The following is a 23,186-nucleotide window of genomic DNA, read 5'->3' as shown; positions in this document are numbered from 1 at the left end:
GATACTCAGTGGGATTTGGGGGAGGGACTGGGGATCAGCTATTGGGTTGGAGTTGGGCAAGAAAGGAGTCTAACCAAGGAAGGAGCAAGGAATCTGGGCTCCATGGAAGTCACAGGGAGGGGGGAGGGTCTGGAGGGTCCAAAAGAAAGAGTAGGAACAGGAAGCAGGCAGGGAAAGAATCTGGGGGCAAATCAGGGGTTCTGGAAACTAAGGGGGGGCTTAGAGGGGAAGATGGTCTGGGGTCTAATGGGGGTAATGAGGAAAGTTAGGGGGAATAAGAGACATTTTGGGGTCCCCCTAGAATTTAGACATGGTCTGGAGTCTCTATTGGGGGTCAGGGAATGGTTTGTGGTCCTAGAGGGTGGAAGGACATGGCTGGGGGTCCCCAAGAAGCAGTAGGACATGGTTTGGGTCCCCAAAGGAAGTAAGACATGATCTGGTATCTCCCTGGATGTTGAGGTATGGTTTGGGTCCTCTCTGGAAGCTGGGGCATATTCTGGGGTCTACCTGAATGTTATGGTATGATTTGGGGTTCCTGTGGGGGGTGCTCTGGATCCCCTTGGGTGCTGGGATATGGTCTGGGGTCCCCACTGGAGTATGGGACAGAGTCTGAGGTCACCTAGGAGAGTAGGACATGGTTTGTGGTCCGGGGTGGCTGTAGAACATGGTTTGGGTCCTCAGAGGAGGTAAGGCATGGTCTGAGGTTCCCCTGGGTATTGGGACATGATCCCAGGTCTCCGCTGCGAGATCCGAGTCCCCACGCCAGTTGGGGCGTGGTCTGGGGGGGGTCTCTGGGGAAGCCAGCGGGGCTGGAGGTGGGGCTGGGGAGGGGTCGGGGGCGGGCCGGCGGCTCCGCAGTGGAGAGGGGTCTGCGGCGCGCCCCGGGGGCGGGGGTCTGGGCGGTGGGGCCGCCCCGCCCGCCCCCTCCGGTCGGCGCCCCCTCCCCCCTTGCGGCGGTGGCGGCGGCGGGGCTCTGGCGGCGGGCGGCGCGGAGGGCGGAGCTCGGCGGCGGCTCAGGAGGGAGGGCGGGAGGCGGGAGGGAGGCGGCCCCGCGGCACCGCGCCCCCTCCCCCGGCCCTCCCCCCCCCCATGGCGCGGGGCGGGGCGGGGGGGGGGGGGCCGGGCCCGGGGCCCCCCCCCGGGCTGGGTGAGCACGGCCCGCAGCGGCCCGGGAGGCGGCGGGCGGGGGCGCCGGTGGGAGCGCGGGTGTGAGCGTGCGAGCGTGTGAGTGTGTGTCCGCGGCGCTGCGGCGGGCCCGGCGTGCGCTCGCGCGGCCCTGTGTGTGCCCGGCGCCGGCGTGTGCGGCGCCCTGCTTGTGTGGCCATCCGGGTGTGTGCTGGGTGTCGAGCCGAGGTGCTGTGTCCGGCCGCACGCGTGTGTCCCCCTGAGTGGCTTGCCCCTCCGGCTGTGTGTCTGGGGGGCTGTCGCGCGCCCATCGGAGGGGCTGTGTGCAGGTGTGTGTGCGTGGGTTGTGTGCCCAGGTGTGGGTCCCCTTCCTCCCCCCAGCGAGTGTGCGCGGGGCTGGCTGCGTTGGGTGTTTGTGTCCAGGTTGGATGTCCATCCTAGGGTTTGTGTAGCCGGGTGTGCCCGTTCGGGTGTCCATTTGTGTTGTGTGTGTGTGTGTGTCTGCGGGTTGTGTGTCTCCGAGGGTGTGTGTCTGTGCGTCCACGTCAGGTTCCCGGCCGGGGGCTGGGGTTCGTTCCTTGTGGGTCCAGGCCTCTGTGTGGGTTTGGGGGAGGGGAGTTTGCCGCTCCCTCGGTCCATGTCAACTGGGGGGGTCCTCAGCGGTCCTTGGGGGAGACGGCCATGTCTTCCCCTTCCCGGTGCCTGGGAGCGGGGGATGGGCGGCCGGTAGGTGGACAGATGGAGGGATGAGAGGCCGAGGGATGGACAGATGGGCCCGAGGGGAGGGGCACAGACCCGGCCCTTCCCCACCCACCCCACCCCAATCCCCCCACCCGCCAGATCTCCGCAGATGGGGCCCGGAGTTGCCGGCATACAGATGGCCAGGCCGGGGGACTTTTGGGCTGCTAGTGGGAGGATTGCCTTGTAGCCGGGCTCCAGGACTCAGCCCCCCAACCCTTTGAGACTCTACCTGCTGAACTCTGACCTCAGGCCCTGGCTGGTGCCTTGGTTGGGGGTGGGGGGGATGTGCTGGGAGGGAAGGATGTTAGGATTTCTTTGGCCTGGGAAGTAGGTGGGGTGGGGGTACCTCAGGGCTAGGAGGGATGTGTGTTCATGCCTGTGTGTGTGAATCTAGGCCTGTTGACTATGCTACTGTGGTTCAATATTTTGTGTGCATTTTGGAAGTGTGTAAAAATCCCTCCCAGGGCTCTTGTGTGAGCCTGTGTCTGTAATGAGTGAACATCTCAGAATGTCTGTGCAAGGTGGATCTTTTTGTGCCTCTGTGCTTGTTTGAGTGTGTCTCAGTTTTGTGTATCTGTGTATGCTTGTAGTTCTGTGTGTGTGTGTGAGGTGTCTATCTGCTAGTATGTGCATTTGTGCATCTGGTGGTGTGGGGATGTATCAGTTTTGTGACCATGCATCTTGGGGGCTATGTGAAGTTGTATGAGTGTGTAGGAGTGTGCTTGGGCATTTAAGAGCATGCACCTGTGTATCACCTGTTTGTGCAACTGAGTGTATGTTATATGTGTGTGCCCCTGTGTGTTGGGTAGCGTGCAAGTGTGTATCTGTTATAGGAGCGTGTATCTGGTTGTCTGCAAGGGGGCACATGGGTTTCTCTGTTGTGTGTGTCCATGAGTATGTATGAACATGCAAAGGAAAGTCAGTGTTGTACATGTGTGGTTGTGTGCAGGTGTGTCCACCTTGAGGGTGTGTGTCTGTGTTGTGAGTCCATTTCTGTGTCAATGTCGGTGTCTGGGGATTGGGATTGTAACCGTTCAAACGTACGTGCAGGGCAATATGCACGCATGTATCTGTCTCCCTGGCACGAGACTGACCTCACTCTTGGCCCAGTGAGATTGGGGCCTGTGTGGTGTGACCTGTGGTATGCTGGGGTCCATCCAGGGGGTCCAAGGACACAAGTGTGTCCTCATGCCAGGCCAAGAGCCCGTGGAGGGTGGGGGCACACATCCTACTGGTGTGTCCCTGGAAATCCAGATGTAGAGACTTGGATTGTGGGTCCATGTGGGTTTTGGCGTGTCCACACGTGTTGGTGTGACAGTGGTGTAATGGCGAGGATGGGGACCTCTGGTTCTTTCCTACCCTCGGTACCACTCAGCTCTTCAAAGTTGGGGGACTGGGATGTGAACTCTGGAAGAGGCTGGGAGCCTGGAATCCTGGATCTGAAAGAGAAGGCGGCTGGGAGGCCAGATTCCTGGGTCTTGAGAAAGGAAGAAACCGAGACCTGGACTCTGGAGTTTGAAGAAGGAAGAGTCTGGGATTGCAGACACCAGGGTCTTGAGGGAGGAGGGGCCTGGGGTCTCTGGTCTGGCGAGCCCACAGACGACAAAGGGTTAAAGTCCTGGACTCCTGGGTTTGGAGGGGTAACAGTCCTGAGGCCCAGACTCCCTGGATTCCAGAAACGACTCGCTGGGTCTGTCTGAGACTATACAGAGCCTGCAGCAGGAGGGCGGAGAGAGTGATCACATCAGGGACTTCCTTGGCCCAGATGGTCTCTGAGGCAGGTCTTCAGAGAGGAGCCCGAAGGATGCTAATAGGGTCATTTTGTTCCTTTGCAGGTACCCGCCCAGGCCCTGACTCCCTGCAGAGAGGTGAGTGGGGTCCTTCAGGCTGGGGAGAGAGATGTGGAGTGATTGGGCCTGTTCTGAGCCAGCCGGAGGCCTGACGCCCTGCCTGGTATGGATTTCAGGGCAGGGTATGGCCGTGTCCAAGGGGCAGGGCTGGGTGGGGGGACAACAAGGTCAGGAGCATCGGGTTTGGGTCAGGGCCTGTAGTAGAGCCAGGGCTTGGGTGGTAGGTGGGGGGCTTCAGGCCTGGAGGCATCCCCTCTCTGGATGGGTGAGGTGGTTGGGACGGGGAAGTCTCCTGATGATATGGGAAAAGGGCACAGAGAGTTTCACAACATGAAGTGACCCCTGCATTTGGAGAGCAACATGGACATGGTTTACCATTGTATGTGTGTGTGTGTGTGTGTGCGCGCATGTGCGCGTGCATGCATGCATGTATGTGGGAAGATCTCCTGGTCACCTGACCTGCTGGTGGCTGAGAGAGAGCCAGAGAAAATGATATGTTAATAATAATCATAATGATGATGATGATGATGGCCGCTAATATTTATACAGGGTTTACTCTGTCAGGAACTATTCTAAACCCATTACACTGTATTATCTCTGAATACTTAAAACAACCCCATGAGGTAGGTGCTATCATTATCCCCGTTTTACAGATGAGCACACTGAGGCACAAAGAGAGGAAGTCACCCGATTAAAGTCGTGCAGCCGGGAACTGGGGTACGAGCCCCAGCAATCAGGTCTGGGTTCTTCCTTGCAATGCTGCACTGCCTCTCAATAAATGTCAGCTATTTCCATTGCTGTTATTATTCCTTCAACTTGAGTCCCCCCTCCCCCCAACTGTGGGAGGCAAAACCGTGTACTTGTGCTTCAGAGACTGGGGTTCTGAGCCTTAGAGACCCCACAGCCAAGCAGGTGCAGAGCTGGGCCTCCAAACTTAGGAGCTCCGCCTCTCGGGCCAGGGTTTTCCATCAGACACAGAGCAGTTTCCCAGGCGGAGCGCAAGACCAATTAATGGGGGGTGCTCAGAGACACGGTGGGACGCCCTCACTCTGCCTCTTTTCCTCTCTCCAGCCCAGGCACTGGCTCTCCATCTCTATCTCTTTCTGCCTCCGTCTGGGTCTCTCTCTATAGTGTCTTCAGATCTCCTCCTGCCTCTTGTGGCTCACTCTTCCCCTCTTCATCTCTTGATCTCAATGCCCTTCTCTGTGTCTCCTCTGTTTGTTCTTCAGTCTCTCTTGGCTTCAGGCTGGCTCCTTGCCTCTGCACCTTGCTTTCAGATTCTTTCTCGTTTCCTTTCCTTTTATTTATTTACTTACTTATTTACTTATTTATTTATCTATGTAAGCTCTTGGCACAATGTGGGGCTCGAACTCACCACGCTGAGATCAAGAGTCACATGCTCTGCCCGTCAGGCGCCCCTCAGATTCTTTCTCTTTTTGCCACTTTGTCTCTTTCTCTCTCTCTGACTCTGTTTCTGCCAGTCTGTGCCCCCTGCTCCCCCCACTTGTCTCCCTGTCTCTTCACCTCTTTCTCTCTGACTCCCTTGGTCCCCCTCCCCACAGGCTGAAGGATTTAGGGCCACAGCAGGCTGCAGCCTCAAACTGCAGATTCCTAGGAGGTGGGCCAGCAGGGACTGGGTGCAGGGTGGGGTGAAAACAGTTTCAGGGACGCCCCCTTCCCATCCTTTCCTTTTCACCCCCCACCCACCCTGTGTTGTGATGGGAGCTGACATGTCGTGGGCTGCAGGCGCCGCAGGGGAATCCCCGCCGGAAGGTTTTGCCTGGAGCAGAGGCATAGCGTGAGTGTGTGAAGAGTGCGTGTGAGTGTGGGTACGTGTGGGTCCTTGTATGTGCCCACTGATGTGAGCATGAAAGCTTGCCCGCTGCTGGGAGCTCACCAGGGCCCAGGATGAAACCAGGTTCAGAGAAGGACTTCTCAAGGCTGAGCAGGAAGACATGTGTTTTTCTCAGCCCCTCCTACCTTCAGATTCCCTCTGCCACTCCCAAGGGTGTGTGTGTGTGTGGGGGGGGGGGTTACCCTTAACATTTATTGAATATTTACTGTGTGGCAGGCCCTGTGCTCAGTGGCCCCCCTGAATGAGCTTACGGAACCCTTGCAACAACCCACTGAAGATGGTACGATTATCATCCCATTTTACAAATCAGGGAATTATGGCCTAAGTTAGGGGAAATCATTAGTTTGGGGTCACAGAGGTAGCAAGTGGGGGAGCCACGACTTGAACCTGAGTCTGTTTGATTTCAGAGCACTTACTCTTAATAATAGTGCACACTATTATTGGGTACTCGGGTACATATTGGGCACTCGATGATCATGATGATAATAATCACCAACATGTATTGAACACATTTTATGTGCCAGGCACGGTTCTAAGTACATTAAGCTCATTGATCCATTTAATCCTCACAGAGGTAAGGCCTGTTTTTATCTCCATTTTACAGATGAAGAAACCGAGATTCAGAGAGGTTCAGACACTTGCCCGAGGTCACACAGCTAGTAAGTGTCAGAGCTGGAATTTGAACCCAGGGACTATGGCTTTGAAATCCATGACCTTAAACCCTAGTCAGCTGTGATTTTTCAAACTATTTAGTGGGTACTGGAAGGCCCAGGCTGGGCCAGGTGTCACCCCTCTGGTTGGGAAGTCATGAGAGGCCTGGGCCTCCTAGAGGAGGGTCCGAGTTGGGATCGGGACACTCAGGGGTGGGGCGGTGTAGTTTACCAGCCAGTATGGAAAGATGGTCCGTTAACAATGAAATGCACGCCTGCTGATGATCAGTCCTGCCACTGTTCTGCCCCAGGTCAGACTCCCAGCCGGACACGGTGGGCGGCCAGGCTGGTGGTCAAGCCCTGCGCCTGCGTGACCCGTCTCCTTCCCTTGCAGGTCTCACGCCCCACTCCTCCCGCCTTCCCCCTGCACCATGGCTCCGGGCCCCTTCTCCTCGGCGCTCCTCTCGCCGCCGCCTGCTGCCCTGCCCTTTTTGCTGCTGCTCTGGGCCGGGGCGTCTCGTGGTCAGCCCTGCCCCGGCCGCTGCATCTGCCAGAACGTGGCGCCCACGCTGACCATGCTGTGCGCCAAGACCGGCCTGCTCTTCGTGCCGCCGGCCATCGACCGGCGCGTGGTGGAGCTGCGGCTCACTGACAACTTCATCGCGGCCGTCCGCCGCAGAGACTTCGCCAACATGACCAGCCTGGTTCACCTCACCCTGTCCCGTAACACCATCGGCCAGGTGGCCGCCGGCGCCTTCGCCGACCTCCGCGCCCTCCGCGCCCTGCACCTCGACAGCAACCGCCTGGCCGAGGTGCGCGGCGACCAGCTCCGCGGCTTGGGCAACCTCCGCCACCTGATCCTCGGCAACAACCAGATCCGCCGGGTGGAGTCCGCCGCCTTCGATGCCTTCCTGGCCACCGTGGAGGACCTGGATCTGTCCTACAACAACCTCGAGGCCCTGCCGTGGGAGGCTGTGGGCCAGATGGTGAACCTGAACACCCTCACGCTGGACCACAACCTCATCGACCACATCGCCGAAGGGACCTTCGTGCAGCTGCACAAACTGGTTCGCCTGGACATGACCTCCAACCGCCTGCACAAACTGCCCCCTGATGGGCTCTTCCTGAGGTCCCAGGGCTCGGGGCCGAAGCCGCCCACGCCGCTCACGGTCAGCTTCGGCGGCAACCCCCTGCACTGCAACTGCGAGCTGCTCTGGCTGAGGCGGCTGACGCGGGAGGACGACCTGGAGACGTGCGCCACCCCCGAGCACCTCACCGACCGCTACTTCTGGTCCATCCCCGAGGAGGAGTTCCTGTGTGAGCCCCCGCTGATCACGCGCCAGGCGGGGGGCCGGGCCCTGGTGGTGGAGGGCCAGGCAGTCAGCCTGCGGTGCCGCGCCGTGGGGGACCCCGAGCCCGTGGTGCACTGGGTGGCGCCCGACGGGCGGTTGCTGGGGAACTCGAGCCGGACCCGGGTGCGGGGGGATGGGACGCTGGATGTGACCATCACCACCTTACGGGACAGCGGCACCTTCACCTGCATCGCCTCCAACGCCGCCGGGGAAGCCACGGCGCCCGTGGAGGTGTGCGTGGTGCCCCTGCCTCTGATGGCGCCCCCGCCAGCCGCCCCGCCGCCTCTCACGGAGCCCGGCTCCTCTGACATCGCCACGCCCGGCCGCCCTGGTGCCAACGAATCGGCCGCCGAGCGCCGGCTCGTGGCGGCCGAGCTCACCTCGAACTCGGTGCTCATCCGCTGGCCCGCCCAGAGACCTGTGCCCGGCATCCGCATGTACCAGGTCCAGTACAACAGCTCCGCGGATGACTCCCTTGTCTACAGGTGGGTGCTGCAGTCCCAGGAACCCCCCCCACCCCGCCCCTGCCCCCAACTCCGGGGGCCCTCCCCATCATCTGCCCCACTCCCTTGGCCTTTTTGCTCCACTGGGGTTCTCTAGATGGCCGTGCGGAGTTGTCTTGGGCTCTCATTTGCCCTGTCTCCTTCTCTCTCTACTTCTGTCTCACTATCTCTTTCTGGTTTTCCTGCAGTTAGGTAATCTTCGTTGAGATCCCATACGAGCCAGACGTGAACTGTGCCCAGCATGATCCCTGCTCTCTGGGGTTCACGGTATACATCACTGCTGGCCAAAGGTGTCTGGTTGTGCACCTTGTCAGTTAAACATTTAGGAACATGAAATATATTCACACACTTACATATGTAGAGTTACATTTATATTTACAGATTATATACCAGGGTTATTGTATCAACCCATTGGGTACATCACAGAACAGAAAAGGAAAAGTATGAGAAAAATATATAAATGATCATTTGATCTTCCCCACTTTGTTGCGAAGCAGTGATGATACCCCCTCCCATTTTATAGGCACCCATAAGTTATTTCCACCATCCACTGGGTTAGAAGCCCTTGCCCTGGTGTGGACAGATCTGTACCGTATAAGACAGACATTAAAAGGTTACTTTCTCCCATAATCTCTGTTATTCTCTTGCTTTTGCCTCTGTCTGTCTGTACCCTCTCTCCCTCCTGCCCTTATTAGGCACTGAGCCCCTGCTCTGTGCTAGGCCCTGTGCTACCTCATTCGATCTTCCCAACTCTGCCGTGAAGCAGCAGTGATCCCCCCCCCCTCCCATTTTATAGACAGGGAAGCTGAGACTCAGTGGGAGGAAATCACTTGCTCAAGGTCACAGAGAAAAGTGGCAGAGCCAGGATTCCAGGCCTTACCCTTCTAACTCCTAATCTTGCCCTTTTGACATTGAACACACATTGAGCACCTACTGTTTGCCAGGCAGGGATTAGGGGAGAAGGATAATACATTTCTGTAAATGACTCTTGGTTTCTGTGACTCTCCACCTCTCTGTTTCTCTCTTTCATTCTTGGTCTAACCCTTGGCCACTATGTGGTGGGGTGGGGGTGCTCCTCAGACCCTGTATGTATGTGGATGTTGGTGGCCCTCTGTCCCAGCAGGGTGACAAATCCCTGGTCTCTTCCTTTCCCCTGAAGGCCACAGTTCCAGTCCTCTGTCCCCCATTGCAGATGCCTGTGCTATGGTGCTGTAGGGGTTAACCTCCTCGCTGCTGCCATGGGTGGAGGTGACATCCAACCAGAAGCCTCCTCTGCTGCTTGCTTAGGTCTTGCAGCCAATTAGAGACACATGGGCTGAAGCTTTCTTAAGGAGCCAGCCTCTGTCCTTGAAAAGTGGGGAGCCCCTAGCAACTGGTTACTTTGGGGGAAGGAGTAAGAGGAATCCAAGCCTCTTGGGAAGGGGAGGGGAGAGGAAGAGGAAGACTTAACAGCTAAGGAGCCCGAGGTTGGATGGGGTGGGGGGCAGTGTGTGAAATGGCAGGCAGGGGGTCAGTTGGAAATGTGGGTAGGCCTTTATGAGGGGGTGGGGCCCTTACCCGAAATCTTCTGGTTGAAGGGTGGCTCTTGGTGGTAAGGGAGCTGAGGTGGGCTTCAGGATGAAAGGTGGCCTGGTTGGAGGGAATGTGAAGTTTCCGAGAGAGAGGAGGCCTGTGGAGATGGGGGCGTGGCCTCTCTCAGGAGATGGAGCTCCTGCTGCATGGTCCCAGGCAGATGAGGCGGCAGTCCTTGTCTCTGGTGACCCACTAAGAGTTTTGTAGGTGAGGAGGGCTTGTGAGGTTGAGTGCTGGGAATGCGAATACCTGTGGATGGGGCAGTCCTGGCTTAGCCAACAGCACAGACATGGCCAACAGCACAGAAGGGATATGCCCAACAGAAGAGGGTCAAGGCCTAGTGGGAATGGTCTTACAGACGGGGAAGAGTGCAACTGGCGGTGAAAGCCACAGCAAGGGCTACTGGCCCACACTGGGTGGGATGCACGCTAATCATGATGAAATTATTCAGTGCCAGGCTTTAGGTGTGTTAACTCATTCACACATCACACTCTCTATGATGAAGGAGTTCTTAATATCTCCATTTTGGGGAAATGAGGCACAGAGAGGTTAAGAAACTTGCCTAAGGTCACAGAGCTAGCAAGTGGCAGAGAGACTCAAACACAGGCTCTGAGACTTTGTCAGCATAAGCACTTCTTTACACTGTCCCTCATTGGAGGACAGGGTCCTATAGCAAGAAAGGGCATGCTTGCTTGGCTACATTTTACTCAATTACAGATGACATTTACCTGGGGGGGGGGGCATGATTTCATGCCTCTGGTGGTATGGGGCAGAGCATGCACACAGAGTGATTGATTGCAGGACATGCAAAGAGTGGACATGGTTCTAGGCACAGTAGGGAAACCATCCCTAGTAGGTCTTGGGAGTGTGGCTTGGAAGCCACTGGTCAATCAAAAGGGGAGTGGCCTATAGCCATGGCCGCTTAGTGGGTGGGAATATGTAGTTGAGGGGTTTGGTAATTGTCCCAGAAGATAGGCGCAGCTTGATGTATTTACCCAAAGGTGGGACATGCAGATGAGGGGCGTGGCCTGTATCATAGTTTCCCCAGAAAGGATGGGAATATATAGAAAAGAGGAACTAGAAGAGCATCCATTGTCCCGGTAGAAGTAATATAGGGTGTGTGAGTTGACCTCAGCGTCCACTTGAGTGAGGATGGGACCTACAGGAAACGAGAGGTGGCCTGTTGTGTCGGGGCCCTTAAAGGGTGGAAATATGTAGACCTTGAATGGCAGTCGTCCAATAAAAGTGAAACACTGCCAGGAGGCGTGTTCCTTGAGGGCAGGACTTAAAAGCTACAGCACTCCTCCCTTGCAGGGGCCAGGACATGTAGATGAGGGAACAGGAATGGCAGATATTACCTAATAGGTGACAAGACACCACAAGGAGTGGGTCTGAGGGCAGGGCATGCAGAAGAGGGACATGGCCTGTAGCAGGGGTCCTGACAGGATGGGAATTTGTCGCTTGAATGGCTGCTACTGTCCCACAGAGGATGAAATACCGGTAGGGACACATGGTTTGGTCCCCACTGGTCAGCACGGGTGGGACATGCAAACGAAGCGATGTAGTTCATAGGGGAGCTAACCCAGCGCTGATGCCCTCCCCTCCTGCAGGATGATCCCATCCACCAGCCAGACCTTCCTGGTGAATGATCTGGCAGCAGGCCGCGCCTACGACCTGTGCGTGCTGGCTGTCTACGACGACGGGGCCACGGCACTGCCGGCCACGCGAGTGGTGGGCTGCGTGCAGTTTACCACCGCTGGGGATCCCGCGCCCTGCCGCCCACTGAGGGCCCATTTCTTGGGTGGCACCATGATCATCGCCATCGGGGGCGTCATTGTCGCTTCGGTCCTCGTTTTCATCGTTCTGCTCATGATCCGCTATAAGGTCTATGGCGACGGGGACGGTCGCCGCGTCAAGGGTACCTCCAGGTCGCCGCCGCGGGTCAGCCACGTGTGCTCGCAGACCAACGGCGCAGGCGCCCCGCAGGCCCCGCCCCCGCCGGCGCAAGACCGTTACGAGGCGCTGCGCGAGGTGGCGTCCCCCGCTGCTGCCGCCGTGGCGCTCGAGGCCAAGGCCCCCGCGGCCGAGACGGCTTGCGCGGAGCCGGAGACCGCCCTTGGACGCTCCCTGGGCGGCTCGGCCACCTCGCTGTGCCTGCTGCCGTCTGAGGAAACCTCTGGGGAGGAGTCTTGGGCCGCGGCGGGCCCTCGGAGGAGCCGTTCCGGGGCCCTGGGGCCGCCAGCTTCGGCGCCTCCCACTCTAGCTCTGGTTCCTGGGGGCGCCCCGGCCCGGCCGAGGCCGCAGCAGCGCTATTCGTTCGACGGGGACTACGGGGCGCTCTTCCAGAGCCACAGTTACCCGCGCCGCGCCCGGCGGACAAAGCGCCACCGGTCCACGCCGCACCTGGACGGGGCCGGAGGGGGCGCGGCCGGGGAGGACGGAGACCTGGGGCTGGGCTCCGCCAGGGCACGCCTGGCCTTTACCAGCACCGAGTGGATGCTGGAGAGTACCGTGTGAGCGGCAGGCGGGCGCCGGGACGCCTGGGTGCCGCGGACAAACGCCCAGCCGCCCGGACGCTGGGGCAGGACTCGCCGGAGAAAGCGCGGCGCCTAGTCGTCGGACTAGAGGCGGAGACTCGCCCTTCTCCTCCCCGGAGGGGGCGGGACTGCCTCGTCTGCGGCTCTTGGCCACGCCCCCGGGGAGTTAGGGGGCGGGCAGCCGGGCCCCCTTCCTCCACGGACTCCTCGCTCCCCTCCTGCCCCTCCCCCCGCGCGCTCGCGGACCTCGCTGGAGCCGGTGCCTTACACAGCGAAGCGCGGGGAGGGGCAGGGCCCCCCCGACACTGCAGCACTGAGACACGAGCCCCTTCCCCCCGCCCGGGACCCGGGGCAGGGGCGAGGGGCCCATTTCTTGTATCTGGCTGGACTAGATCCTATTCTGTCCCGCGGCGGCCTCCAAAGCCCCCACCCCCACCCCATTCACCTCCCTGGTCCCGTCGGGTCTGGCTTGGGGTCCCCCTTTTCTCTGTTCCCTTTGTCTCTGTCCCGCCCTCTGTCGTCTTTGTCTTACGTGTCTGTCCTTCCCTATTTGTGTCTCCTTTCTCCGTCCCGTCGTCTCTTCTCCCTCTGCCCTCCCATATCTTGTCCAGTCTTCCTATCTCTCCCGATTACCTCTTCCCACTACACATTCTCCCGGGCAGGTCCCACTGGAAGGACCAGACTCTCCCCTATTCCTTCCTCTTTCCCCAAATAAATCCCCACATGAACAAAATCCAAAACCAAATCCTCCTCCCTGCCGGAGCCGGGACCCTCCGCCGCAGCAGAATTAAACTTTTTTCTGTGTCTGAGGCCGCTCTGCTGACCTCTGTGTGTGTCTGTGTGTCTTGGGGTGTGTGTGTGTGTGACCTGGATTACAGCATAAGGACGCAAGTGAGACTGAAGGAAAGGTGGCTAGTTGGGACCAGGGAGACTCGAGATAGTTTCCCGTCCCCTGAGAGACTTAGAGGTGGGGAATAATTAAAATAAAATAATACTAGCTAATATTTAGTGAGTGCGTACTATGTGCCAAGCACTCATTTAATCCTCTAAACAACCCTAGATGTCAGTGATGTTATCCCATTTCGCAGATGAGGAAATTGAGGCGCAGGAAAGTTAAGTAACTTGCCCAAGGTCACAGAACCAGCACAGAAAGCAAAACCAGGATTTAAAAAGGCAGGCAGCCTGACTTCTGAGTCTGGATTCTTAACCACAGAATTCTGCTGAACAGCTGTTGGATGTCCATTCCACGCGCAGGCATTGTGCTAAGCACAGCTCCTCTCTCTGAGGTTGGACAGCTAACTGAAGTAGGTATGTTTGGTCCCATTTTACAGTCAGGAATCTGAACCAGGGAGAAGTGAAAGTCACTTGCCCAAGGTCCCCAAGTGAAGAAATAGGGGAGCTGGCAGGTTGACCTCTATTTTTCTACTGCTACACTGTATTGCCTCTGGTGTCTGTCTAGAGGCTAGGGAACGGCCCCAAAGACCTTAGTTAGCTGAGCATGGGTATCCAAAGTCAGCCTTGGGGAGGGGATGAGGGAAAATGCTCATTGGTCGCTGTCTGGAGTCTGAGAGATCCTAGGTGCAGAAGGTGTCTGCTGGGAGCACAGAAGATGGTGTGGGGGAGAGGATTTTCTCAGGTGAGGCTGAGGGCTGTGGCTGGGGAAGGAAAGTTGGTCAGGTGGGATGCCCCAGCCCTTGGGGAGGGGGAGGCCTGCAGTGAAAACTGCTTCCTGATCCTGGAGACGGAGGAGGAAGGCTTCTTGCCAGCCAGGGGCCCCCTGAGGCCTGGGGAGGAGGAGAGAAAGACAGAAATAGAACAGAGCAGGAGGGAGGGGGATGGATCTGGGCAGACAGGGTGGGAGGCAGCAAGGACAGAAGCACCAGAGACTCACAGGCCATGAGGCTCCCTCACCCAGTGGCTCAGCCACACATCCATCTCCATCATCACGACTCCTGGATACTGAGGGCTTCCCACACGCCAGGCACTGTGCTCATGAACCCTCCCTGATGCAAGGAGAGAGTATGCAACCCAGAGCCCAGCAAAATGGAGTTACTCAGATAGTAAGCGTGATTGCATTTATCCTCTGCAACAGATCTGTGTAGTGTGTGCACCCACTTTTCTAGAGGAGGAATCTGAAGTTTAGGGAGGTTAAGGAGTTTGCCCAAGATCACACAGCCAGGAAATGGCAGAGCCATGATTGGAAAGTTTACTGCCTCCGAGTCCTGCACACCCAACCATCTGACTATATTGTCTCTGATTCACCCAATAAAGCTTTATTGAGCATGTACTGTGTACCTGGCCCTGTTCAGGGGATACAACAGTGAACAAAATAGTTTAACTAAAACAAAACAAGAAACCCCTGCCCCATGGAGCTCATATTCTAGACGGGGGGGTGGGGGTGGTGGTGGTGAGAGTAAACAAGCACGTAAATAATGTATCTGGGGGTAAATGAGTGCCATGGAAAGAATGAGAAGGGGATGGAACAGGGACTGACTGGGAGGCCTACTTTAGGTTGGGGGCTCAAGGAGTGTGATGCTGGAGCTGAAGAAATCCCTTGTAGGAAGAGCCAGGGAAAAGCATTCCAGGCAAAGTGAATAGCACATGCAAAGGTCCTGAGGAAAGAGTGTGCTTGGTGTTTTGGAGGTAGTATGTCTGGACCGGAGCAAGTGGGAGAGTGGGAGGGGAGGGGGTGGGAGAGGCAAGCAGGGAACAGATTCTGCAGAGCCTTGTGGGCTGGGGTCAAGGGTCAGGTTGTATTCTCTGAGCTATGAGAAGCCAGTGGAGGATTGTCTGTAGAGGTGGTATATGGTCTGATTTCCGTGGAAGACCCCAGCTTTGGGGTGGTGTGTATGTGCCTTCAAAACAAAATCAGGAACTGCCATCTCAGAATTTGGCATCCACCCACTGGCATGTTTGGGGCCAACATGGTCCCCAGGTCAGCACTTTGGATAACACTCCACCCACCTTCCTTCACTTGTAACCCCTTCATTTGGTAGAGAAGTATTTATCAATGCCAATGCTATGCTTGTTTTTCAAAATTGAGAGCTCTAAACCCAAGGAACAGGTACACTAGGTGAGAGAGGGCTTAGGATCATCTAAGCGGAATGTTTGAGTATCTCTTCTGTGCCTGGCCCTGTGCTGGACACTGAAGACCCAGGAGCGACCAAAACAGACTCAGTTTCTGCCCTCCTGGAGCTGAGGGCAATCGCAGCCCTATTGCTGTTCAGGAGACTGGGAGCCCAGCAGAGCTGCCTGCCCCTGCCCCGAGGTTCCCTCTGAACTAATAGGGGACACTTATTAGTTCAGAGTCTTTAGGTAGCAAGTGACAGGAACTCAGCTTCCCTGGATTAAGCATCAAAAGTGGGCACTGTTGGCTCATACATCTGGGATGCAGACAATTAAGGGTAAAGCTACAAGGAATTTGGCCTTAGAGACCGGAACCCAGACTCAATTCCACCCAGACACTTTAGTCACTCATTTCTCTGTTTCTCCCAGCTCAGATTCATCCTCTTCAACAACACGTGGTGGGGCAAATGGCCATTTATTTACAGACACATATTTGATGCTTCTAGCATCATAACCCCAAAGGTAAAATGGCAAAATCTCCTCCAGTCCTCAATGAGAAAAAAATCAGGGAAGGGCCCTGATTGGCCTGACTGGAGTCACATGACATTCCTGCTCTGACTGTTGATTGGCCAGGTGGGGGTCTGGGTTGTGTGGCCTGGGGGAGGGGAGGTTACTAAAATAATATTAGGTTGAACCATATGAAATAGCCAGTTTTGTAGGTTAGAAATGGCAGAACATGGGCAATTTCATATGATTGACCCTACACAGTCACCAGAAAAGTAGGATGGGAAAGCTTCTAGGCATATAAAAGCAATAGGAACCCCAGTGCACCATGCAGAAGGATTTTTCAAGGAGAAGGTGGTATTAGCTGAGACATAAGGGATGAATGGGAACTGGCCAGGTGAAGACTTCACGGTGGCAGGAGAGTAGTAGGACATGTCCCAGGCACAGGGAACAGCGGATGCAGAGGTTGTCATGAGCGGGGACAAAGGGCTTGCCTCTGTGCTCTGGAGATGGAGTGATCTGACTGAGCCAACCTGAGTCATACGTTCAACCAAATGAAGAAGTAGGAAAACAGAGTTATTCCCCAAAGGAAAATTGAGGAGCTTTACCAGGAGAAATGGATGATGAACAGGCCAAACCAAAATATATCCAGTTCAAGAATTTTTGTTAGACCTTGGCATCTCCAAGAAGGGATTTGCAACTGTAATTCCAGCAGGCCTATTGAAGAGGGTCGTATGCCAGAATTCAGGTATCTCCTACATGATTCAAATGTTTACTAGCAAATATATGTTTGATAATGTAAGCTCTATGCCCAACATGGGGCTTGAACCCACGACCCCGAGATCAAGAGTTGCGTGCATGCTCTACCAACTGAACCAGCCAGGCACCCCATATTATCAAATATTAATTGACTACCTCCTCTAGGTTCTATGCTGGGCATACAGAGATGGATTTGTGAGGATACATCTGGCTGCAAAAGACAGAAAACCCAATTAACATGACTTAAGACATTTGGTTATCTCATTTAATAAGAAGTCTGGAGTTAGGAGGTTTGGGGGTTTGGTGCAATGGCTCATTGATATCACCAAGGACCCAATTTCCTACTCTTTAGTTCTACCTTCCTTAGAAGAATAGCTTCATACTCTAGGTTCATTGCCTCTTGGTCACAAAATGGCCACCACAGCTCCAGAGCTCACAACCTCATACTAGTGAACTAAGCAGGAAGGAAGGGAACACATGGAAGAGTTTTCTTGCGTCAGGGAAGAAAAAAAAAATCTAAAATAATAAGAGTAACAGCAACAAACCCATATGTGGGGCTTAACCTGTGCCAGAAACTGTTTTAAATTCCTTACATAAATTAATTAATTTAAGAAGCCCTTCAGTTGGATGGCTTTCAAACTGCAAGGGAATCCCAAGAAGCAGGTGTCAGGCAAAGGGGAAAGAAATTCATGCCATGGGCTAAGCAACTTACATCTTCCTTGCCACTGATTGCTTTAGGCTTAGGCATGTGGCTAAATTCTAGCCAATGAGACAAGCACGCACATCCAATAGGGAGTTTTTCTGGAAGGTTTTCTTTGCTTCTATTTTATTTATTTTTAAAAAATATTTTATTTATTGGGGCGCCTGGGTGGCTTAGTCGGTTAAACGTCTGCCTCCTGCTCAGGTCATGATCTCAAGATCCTGGGATTGAGCCCCACGTCGGGCTCTCTGCTCAGCGGGGAGTCTGCTTCTCCTTCTGCTCCTATCCCCCACCCGTGATTTCTCTCTCTTTCTCTCTCAATCAAGTGCAGGCAAGCAGGGGGAGGGGCAGAGGGAGAGGGAGAGAGAGAATCCCAAGCAGACTCCGAAGGGAGTAAGGAGCCTGAAGCAGGGCTGGATCCCACAACCCAGAGATTGCAACCTGAGCCAAAGTCAAGAGTCGGTGGCTTAACCGACTGCACCACCCAGGCACCCCAGTTTTCCTTGCTTTTAAAAACTGTGGAATATAAATGGATTTGTGGAGCAGGGAGATGGAATAGGAGCTTGCTCCGTCCACTCCAGGCATCGACCTGGTATTGCAGTACTTCCAGGAACAGTGCACCCCCTTGCGGGTAATACTAATGGTGCAAAAGGAAAAAAAATAAAAAATAAATAAAAACTGTGGAAGAAGGGGTGCTCAGGTGGTTCAGTCGGTTAAGCATCTGACTCCTGAACTCAGCTCAGGTTGTGATCTTGGGGGTCATGGGAGCGAGCCCCAAGCTGGGCTCCCCACTCAGCGGGGAGTCTGCTTCTCTCCTCCCTCTGCCCCTCCCCCCAACTCATGCTCTCTCTCTCTCTCAAAATAAATAAATAAATCTAAAAAAACAAAACAAAACAAAACCTATGGAAGGAGAGTTAGGGCCTCAGACACTATGGAGCAGAGGCAAGCTATCCACATTGAGCCTTGTCCAAATTCATGACCCACAGAATCTGTGAGCAGGATAAAATTGTCATTTTACTCCATTAAGTTTGAGGTGGTTAGTTGTGACAGCTGGAGCTGTGGCTGCCATCTTGAGGCCATGAGGTAGCCAGAGTAAGAATCAGCCAACAGAGATGGACAGAATTTGGTTCCCAAAGACATTACTGAATAATGAATTAACCAGTCCTAGAACAGCCCTGCCAGCTGACTTTTTGTTACGCGTGATAATAAACTCATTTTTACTTTCCCCATTTGAGTTGGGTTTCTGATACTCATTACAGGATAAAGCATCTTGATTAGACCTCTATCTGTCCTAGGTACCCATGGAACAGAGAGATATCCAGTTCACATGGACAGGGATAGACAGAGAGACATATAAACATGTGTGTACATGCACACAGAACAGCACACACATGGCCATGAACTTGCCGTTATGTATCTTCGGTCAGACCCAGGCTCAGGCAGACACTCACTTAAATCCATACACGCACATGGTCGCAGAAATCAAGCACACACAATATACACAACCAGTTACACATTTTACCTACACCTCTTAGACAACCACCCTCAGTCACAGACTCACAATCATACACATACCCAAGGATTCAGTTATCACAGAAGGTTCCAATTTCTTCCTGTTTATTTGCGCATATTGTATAAAAGTAGAAAAACAAGCATTACTTTTGGGTCTAGGTCAGCGCTAAAGCTTCATAAATAAGGGGCGAGAGGAAATAACTTAAGGCAGGGCTGGGGCTTAGTGCATAAATAAGGTCTGGGGTCCCAGATGGGCTGGGGGTGGGTCCAGGTCCTAGACACACAGGTCTCCACTGGCGACACATTCCAGGTCCTTTTTGAGGAGGCGGAAGAGGTTGAACAGGACAGAGGCCTCGAGGCAGCCTTGAGACTCCTGTGAAAGGGAAACATGGTTGCCATTGCCCAGGCATCAGCCTCCTCCCTTACCCAGGGCCCGGGCATCCATCCCCGTCTCGAGTCACTCACCTTCTTTGAGGCCTTGTGGAGCTGGTGCAGCCAGTGGTGGAGGCGGCCTCGGGGCTGGGGGCCTGCTGTGGGCTGAGCCTTGACCTGATGGCAGAGGAGGGTGGTGTGTGAGGCAGGGCCTGGGACGGAGAGGTGAGGTCCCCTAAGCCCAGAACCCACAGACGGGGCCCAGGTGCCCCGAGCACTCACACAGGCCTGGAGCTCGGAGTGGATGTGGCGCAGCGTGTGAAGGGGCTGGTCCAGGATGCCCCCCTGGGACCTGTCAGCCATGGTCTCCAGGACCTTCAGGGTCAAGGCCAGCTCAGCCTCCAAGGCTACAGGGCGCTCCCACACCTGAGGAGAGGTGAGAAAGAACAGGCGAGGTGGAAAGGTAAGGAAGCGTAGGCAAGAAGGCCCAGTTAAGTGGGGACAGGTCGGGAGTGCAGGGAAGGAGGGCAGGTGATACGAGACACAGGATGGGGGCAGGTGATGGGTCAGGTGGGAGGGAGACAGGAGAAGGGAACGCGTGAGGAAGGATGCAGATGAAGGATACAGGTGATGGGGAAACCTAAGGGAAGATACAGGTGAAAGAGTGAAGTGGGACAAGTGAAAGGTGGCTCGTGGGGGTCACAGAAGTTTGGAGAGACGGGATGGGGTTGGGTGAACAGAGTCAGGTTAGGGAAGCAGGTGGAGAGGGGCAGTTGGATGCACAGGTGATCAAGGTGAAGGAAGGAGACACGGACTCTGGGAAAGAGCACTGGAAGAAAGATGATGGGGGACACAAGGCAGAGTCAGTGGTGAGGAGAACAGGTGATAGGGGAGGAAGGAATCAGCCCTGAGAGTAGACAGTGACAAACTGGCCAGGGCAAGGGGCTTGGGTGGGAGATAGACCCGGGAGAGAGAAAAAAGGAGAAATGAGAAGGAATTAGGTAAGAGTGATGGGGACAGGTGAAAGAGATAGGGATGTGGGGACAGGCAGAGAGGTGATCGAAAGGGACCTAAGGGAGGGATGGGGTCAGGGGAGCAGTTGAGGAAGGACGGGGGCCCAGGACAGGTGAGGAGAGACCAGACAGAGGGGAGGACAGGTGAGACAAAGGAGGTGAGGGGCCACTTTAGGAGTGAGGGAGAGGGGCCAGGTGAGGGTAAGGGTGGCCTCACTTCCAACTCACCTGCAGCTGGTTCAGGTCCCGGTTTTTAGGGAAGAGGCGGGAGCTGCAACTCCAGTTTTTTAGTGAATTTTCCTAGAGAGTAAGAGCAGAGATTAGCCTACAGTAGGAGGGCCAGAGGCTAGCCCATAGCCGCAAGGTTGACCTCGCAGGAGGGCTTGAGTTTAATCCATAGCAGAAAGGACAGAGGTTAACCATAGCTGAAAAGCTAGAGGCTAGCCCATAGCAGGAGGATGGGAGGTTAGCCCACTATAGCCAGGCAGCAGCTGGGCCAAAGCAAGAGTAGAGGTTAATCCACAACAATGGGGACTCACCAAGGCATCCTTGGCCTTCTTGAAGGCCTCCCGCTCCCTTGGTGACAGAGATTTGAACCTGCCAATGTCACAGCGCTTCCAGGTTGTGGTGGGCTTGGACGTGGGGACAGGGCCAGCTCTGGCCAAGCTCAGCCCTGCAGTCACCAGCACCAGGACCCACACCGTGGCCATGGTCAAATCGCAACTGCTTCCCTGGCTGCATGGCTCCACTTTTTAGCCAGGCTAAATGAGCAATCCCGGCTGATGTGTGTAAAGTGAAAAGGCAAATGGAAATTGCGATTTTCACAATGACTTGAAAGGCGTGAGTGGGTGGAGCCCCGTGCGGAGTCAGGTGAGCTCACAGGTGTGGGTGGGGCCAGATGAGCCCAGAGCTCTGTCAAGAAGGAAAGAGAAACTGAAATTCGATCCCAGGACGAAGACTAAGGAGTCCCTGACCTAGTTCAGGAGTTCCTGGAATTTTGGGAATCCACTGATTGCGGCCAAGGCAGGTAGAGGGATAGGAAGCGGTCGCAGCAGGGCAGGGACTAGGGCAGGATGTGTGCGGTGAGGCTGCTTGGACGCGAGAGAGGAGCTTCCCCTGTCGGTTTAAGCGTGTTCTGGGAACTCATTTTATGCTCTGAACATTCCTGTGAGTTGTTACTTTTATGCTTGTCCCCATTTTACCAGCGAGAAAACTGAGCCACAGGAAGGAAAAATGACTTGCTGAAGGTCCCACAGCTGGTTAATGGCAGAGCTGGGGTTTGAATGGAGTCTTATGCGCTTACCCCCTATTCTATATATACAGCCAGAGAAGATGAGAACCTTTGGGAGTCACAGTCAACCCGTTCTCCTGTCTCTCCCTCTAGGTAGCATGAAAGGGTAGGGACCTCCTCATTCGCTGGGGCAAGAGAACTTACTGGGGACTGGAGGGGCTGCCTGGGGAGAAGGCAGTGAGGAGGGCTTTCAGAAGGCAGACGGAGTCTGGTTGCTTTGTTATCATCACCCCCCATGGTAATAATAATTGTGTAGCATGTAGGGAATTGCTTTGATGTGCAGGCACTTTATATTTTTCATTCCTTTATTTTTTTTTCTTGGCCCTTAGGTGCAGAGAGTTATTAATCATACTCTTCAGATCATAACATAGAATCACAATTGGCCCATGAAAGACTCTCTAAGGTCCCCCCGTACCCCATCCCCACTCCCACCCCACCCACCTGCAGGTATACCCACGTTAATGCACTTGATATATAGCTGCAAAGATGTATCTTTATAATTTGTGATTTTGTGTGTGTATATGTATTTCTAATCTGCATAAATGGGATTGTGCTATAAATTTTGTTCTAGCTCTTCCTTTTTTTTTTTTTTTAAACTTATATTATGGAGATCTCTCCATATAGTGGAGAACACCAAGTTCTCTGTAACTGCTGCATTGTATTCCATGCAGCACTTTGACTTATCTACTCCCCCAGTGATGGACACTTAGGTTGTCTTTAGCTCCCCATCACCATAGGGCTCATACATAACCCTCTGTGGGAGGTTTTCTAGGATATACCATAGCACCCCAGCTGGTGCCCCACCACCATATCCCCTCAGCTCATTTTTTCACTCACTCGTAGATCTGGTGGGCAGTTCGTGAACACCCTGACAGCTTCCCATCTCATATGCCTGTATCTTTCTTCTCCATCTGAGGTCTTTCTCCTGTCTGCCTGCAGAACACACTGGAAGTGTCAGGATTAATTCCCCCAGGGACAATCTTCCCCCAGAGAGGGTTGGGAACCAGTGAATAAATGCTCTTGCTTCTCTTTTCCTCCGTGGGTTGATTCTAAGGTGTGTTTTGCATGACTCCTCAAGTCCTTAGAGGGTCCCCACCTGGTAGGTATGAGCCCTAGTTAGTTGCTCACAGCAATTACCCTTTCACGGCTGGGACTAGGGTGGGGAAGCAAGGTGGCTGGGGTGTAAACTTTAAGGAGGCACTCACTCTCAGGTTTAGGCAAGCGCCCTGGTGCCTCACTTGCCTCCCTGTAGTCTGGACTCTGCACCATCTTTACCTTCTTTCTCCTCCGGTCCCAATTTCCCTGCTCACCTGCGTTTCCTGAGGATACCTCCCAAATAAACCACCTGTCCCCTTGACTCAGGCTATGCTTTTGGGAGACTCCAGATTAAGACATATATTCAAAGTAGGATTTCTGGGGCACAGAGTATACCTGAAATTATATTGTCTAGTTAGCACTGTTCGATAGAACTTTCTGCAAGGTTGGAAGTGTTCTATGTCTGTGCTGTCCAATACAGTAACCACTAGCCACATGGAGCTATTGAGTGCTTAAAATTTAGCTAGTGCAATGGAAGAATTGAATTTTCAGGGTTTTTTTTTTCATTTTTCTTTAATTAATTAATTAATTAATTAAAGATTTTATTTATTTATTTATTTGAGAGAGAGCTCGCATGTGAGCAGGGGGAGGGGCAGACGGAGAGGGAGAAAGAATCTCAAGCCGACTGGAGGGTGGAGCCCAAGGCAGGGCTCTATCCCACAGCCATCATGTCCCAAGCCCAAATCAAC

At 54.6% G+C, this 23,186-nt stretch overlaps 2 protein-coding genes and 1 pseudogene across 5 annotated transcripts; 2 read left to right on the top strand and 1 right to left on the bottom strand.

Moving 5' to 3' along the window:
* The first annotated feature begins 1,112 nt into the window (after positions 1 to 1,112).
* LRFN1 (leucine rich repeat and fibronectin type III domain containing 1) lies at positions 1,113 to 12,998 on the top strand. 3 transcript variants are annotated; one of them, XM_032390607.1, is made up of 4 exons: positions 1,113 to 1,147; positions 3,702 to 3,734; positions 6,616 to 8,058; positions 11,259 to 12,998. In XM_032390607.1, exons 3-4 carry the CDS (start codon positions 6,653 to 6,655, stop codon positions 12,163 to 12,165), a joined length of 2,313 nt encoding a protein of 770 aa, XP_032246498.1. In that variant the 5' UTR covers positions 1,113 to 1,147; positions 3,702 to 3,734; positions 6,616 to 6,652; the 3' UTR covers positions 12,166 to 12,998. The 3 variants fall into 3 exon arrangements, with proteins under 3 accessions (XP_032246498.1, XP_032246496.1, XP_032246497.1); XM_032390605.1 differs by lacking the exon at positions 1,113 to 1,147 and adding an exon at positions 1,261 to 1,454 and having other exon boundaries at positions 3,702 to 3,819; XM_032390606.1 differs by lacking the exons at positions 1,113 to 1,147; positions 3,702 to 3,734 and adding an exon at positions 6,200 to 6,230.
* Positions 12,999 to 17,716: 4,718 nt separating this feature from the next.
* Positions 17,717 to 17,840, top strand: LOC116623485 (annotated as a pseudogene).
* Positions 17,841 to 18,984: 1,144 nt separating this feature from the next.
* LOC116623466 (interferon lambda-1-like) lies at positions 18,985 to 20,834 on the bottom strand. 2 transcript variants are annotated; one of them, XM_032390682.1, is made up of 5 exons: positions 20,651 to 20,834; positions 20,340 to 20,411; positions 19,375 to 19,524; positions 19,192 to 19,269; positions 18,985 to 19,099 (listed from the first exon to the last, which is right to left on the bottom strand). In XM_032390682.1, the coding sequence occupies exons 1-5, from the start codon at positions 20,819 to 20,821 to the stop codon at positions 19,001 to 19,003; spliced, it is 570 nt and encodes a 189-aa protein (XP_032246573.1). In that variant the 5' UTR covers positions 20,822 to 20,834; the 3' UTR covers positions 18,985 to 19,000. The 2 variants fall into 2 exon arrangements, with proteins under 2 accessions (XP_032246573.1, XP_032246572.1); XM_032390681.1 differs by having other exon boundaries at positions 19,001 to 19,099; positions 19,192 to 19,275; positions 19,381 to 19,524; positions 20,651 to 20,821.
* Positions 20,835 to 23,186: the final 2,352 nt, after the last annotated feature.

The sequence above is a fragment of the Phoca vitulina genome, unplaced genomic scaffold, assembly GCF_004348235.1.
Source record: "Phoca vitulina isolate PV1807 unplaced genomic scaffold, GSC_HSeal_1.0 scaffold58, whole genome shotgun sequence".
Lineage (NCBI taxonomy): Eukaryota > Metazoa > Chordata > Mammalia > Carnivora > Phocidae > Phoca > Phoca vitulina.
The sequence above is the reverse complement of the archived record's forward strand: the minus strand, read 5'-3'. Positions and strand labels throughout refer to the sequence as shown.

Excerpts from the sequence above, each read along its gene's own strand:
- LRFN1 (XM_032390607.1), top strand. The coding sequence starts at position 6,653 with ATGGCTCCGGGCCCCTTCTCCTCGGCGCTCCTCTCGCCGCCGCCTGCT. Across the intron at positions 8,059-11,258 it reads GATGACTCCCTTGTCTACAG|GATGATCCCATCCACCAGCC; the intron begins GTGGGTGCTGCA and ends CCCCTCCTGCAG.
- LOC116623466 (XM_032390682.1), bottom strand. The coding sequence starts at position 20,821 with ATGGCCACGGTGTGGGTCCTGGTGCTGGTGACTGCAGGGCTGAGCTTG. Across the intron at positions 20,412-20,650 it reads AGAAGGCCAAGGATGCCTTG|GAAAATTCACTAAAAAACTG; the intron begins GTGAGTCCCCAT and ends CTTACTCTCTAG. Across the intron at positions 19,525-20,339 it reads GGGACCTGAACCAGCTGCAG|GTGTGGGAGCGCCCTGTAGC; the intron begins GTGAGTTGGAAG and ends ACCTCTCCTCAG.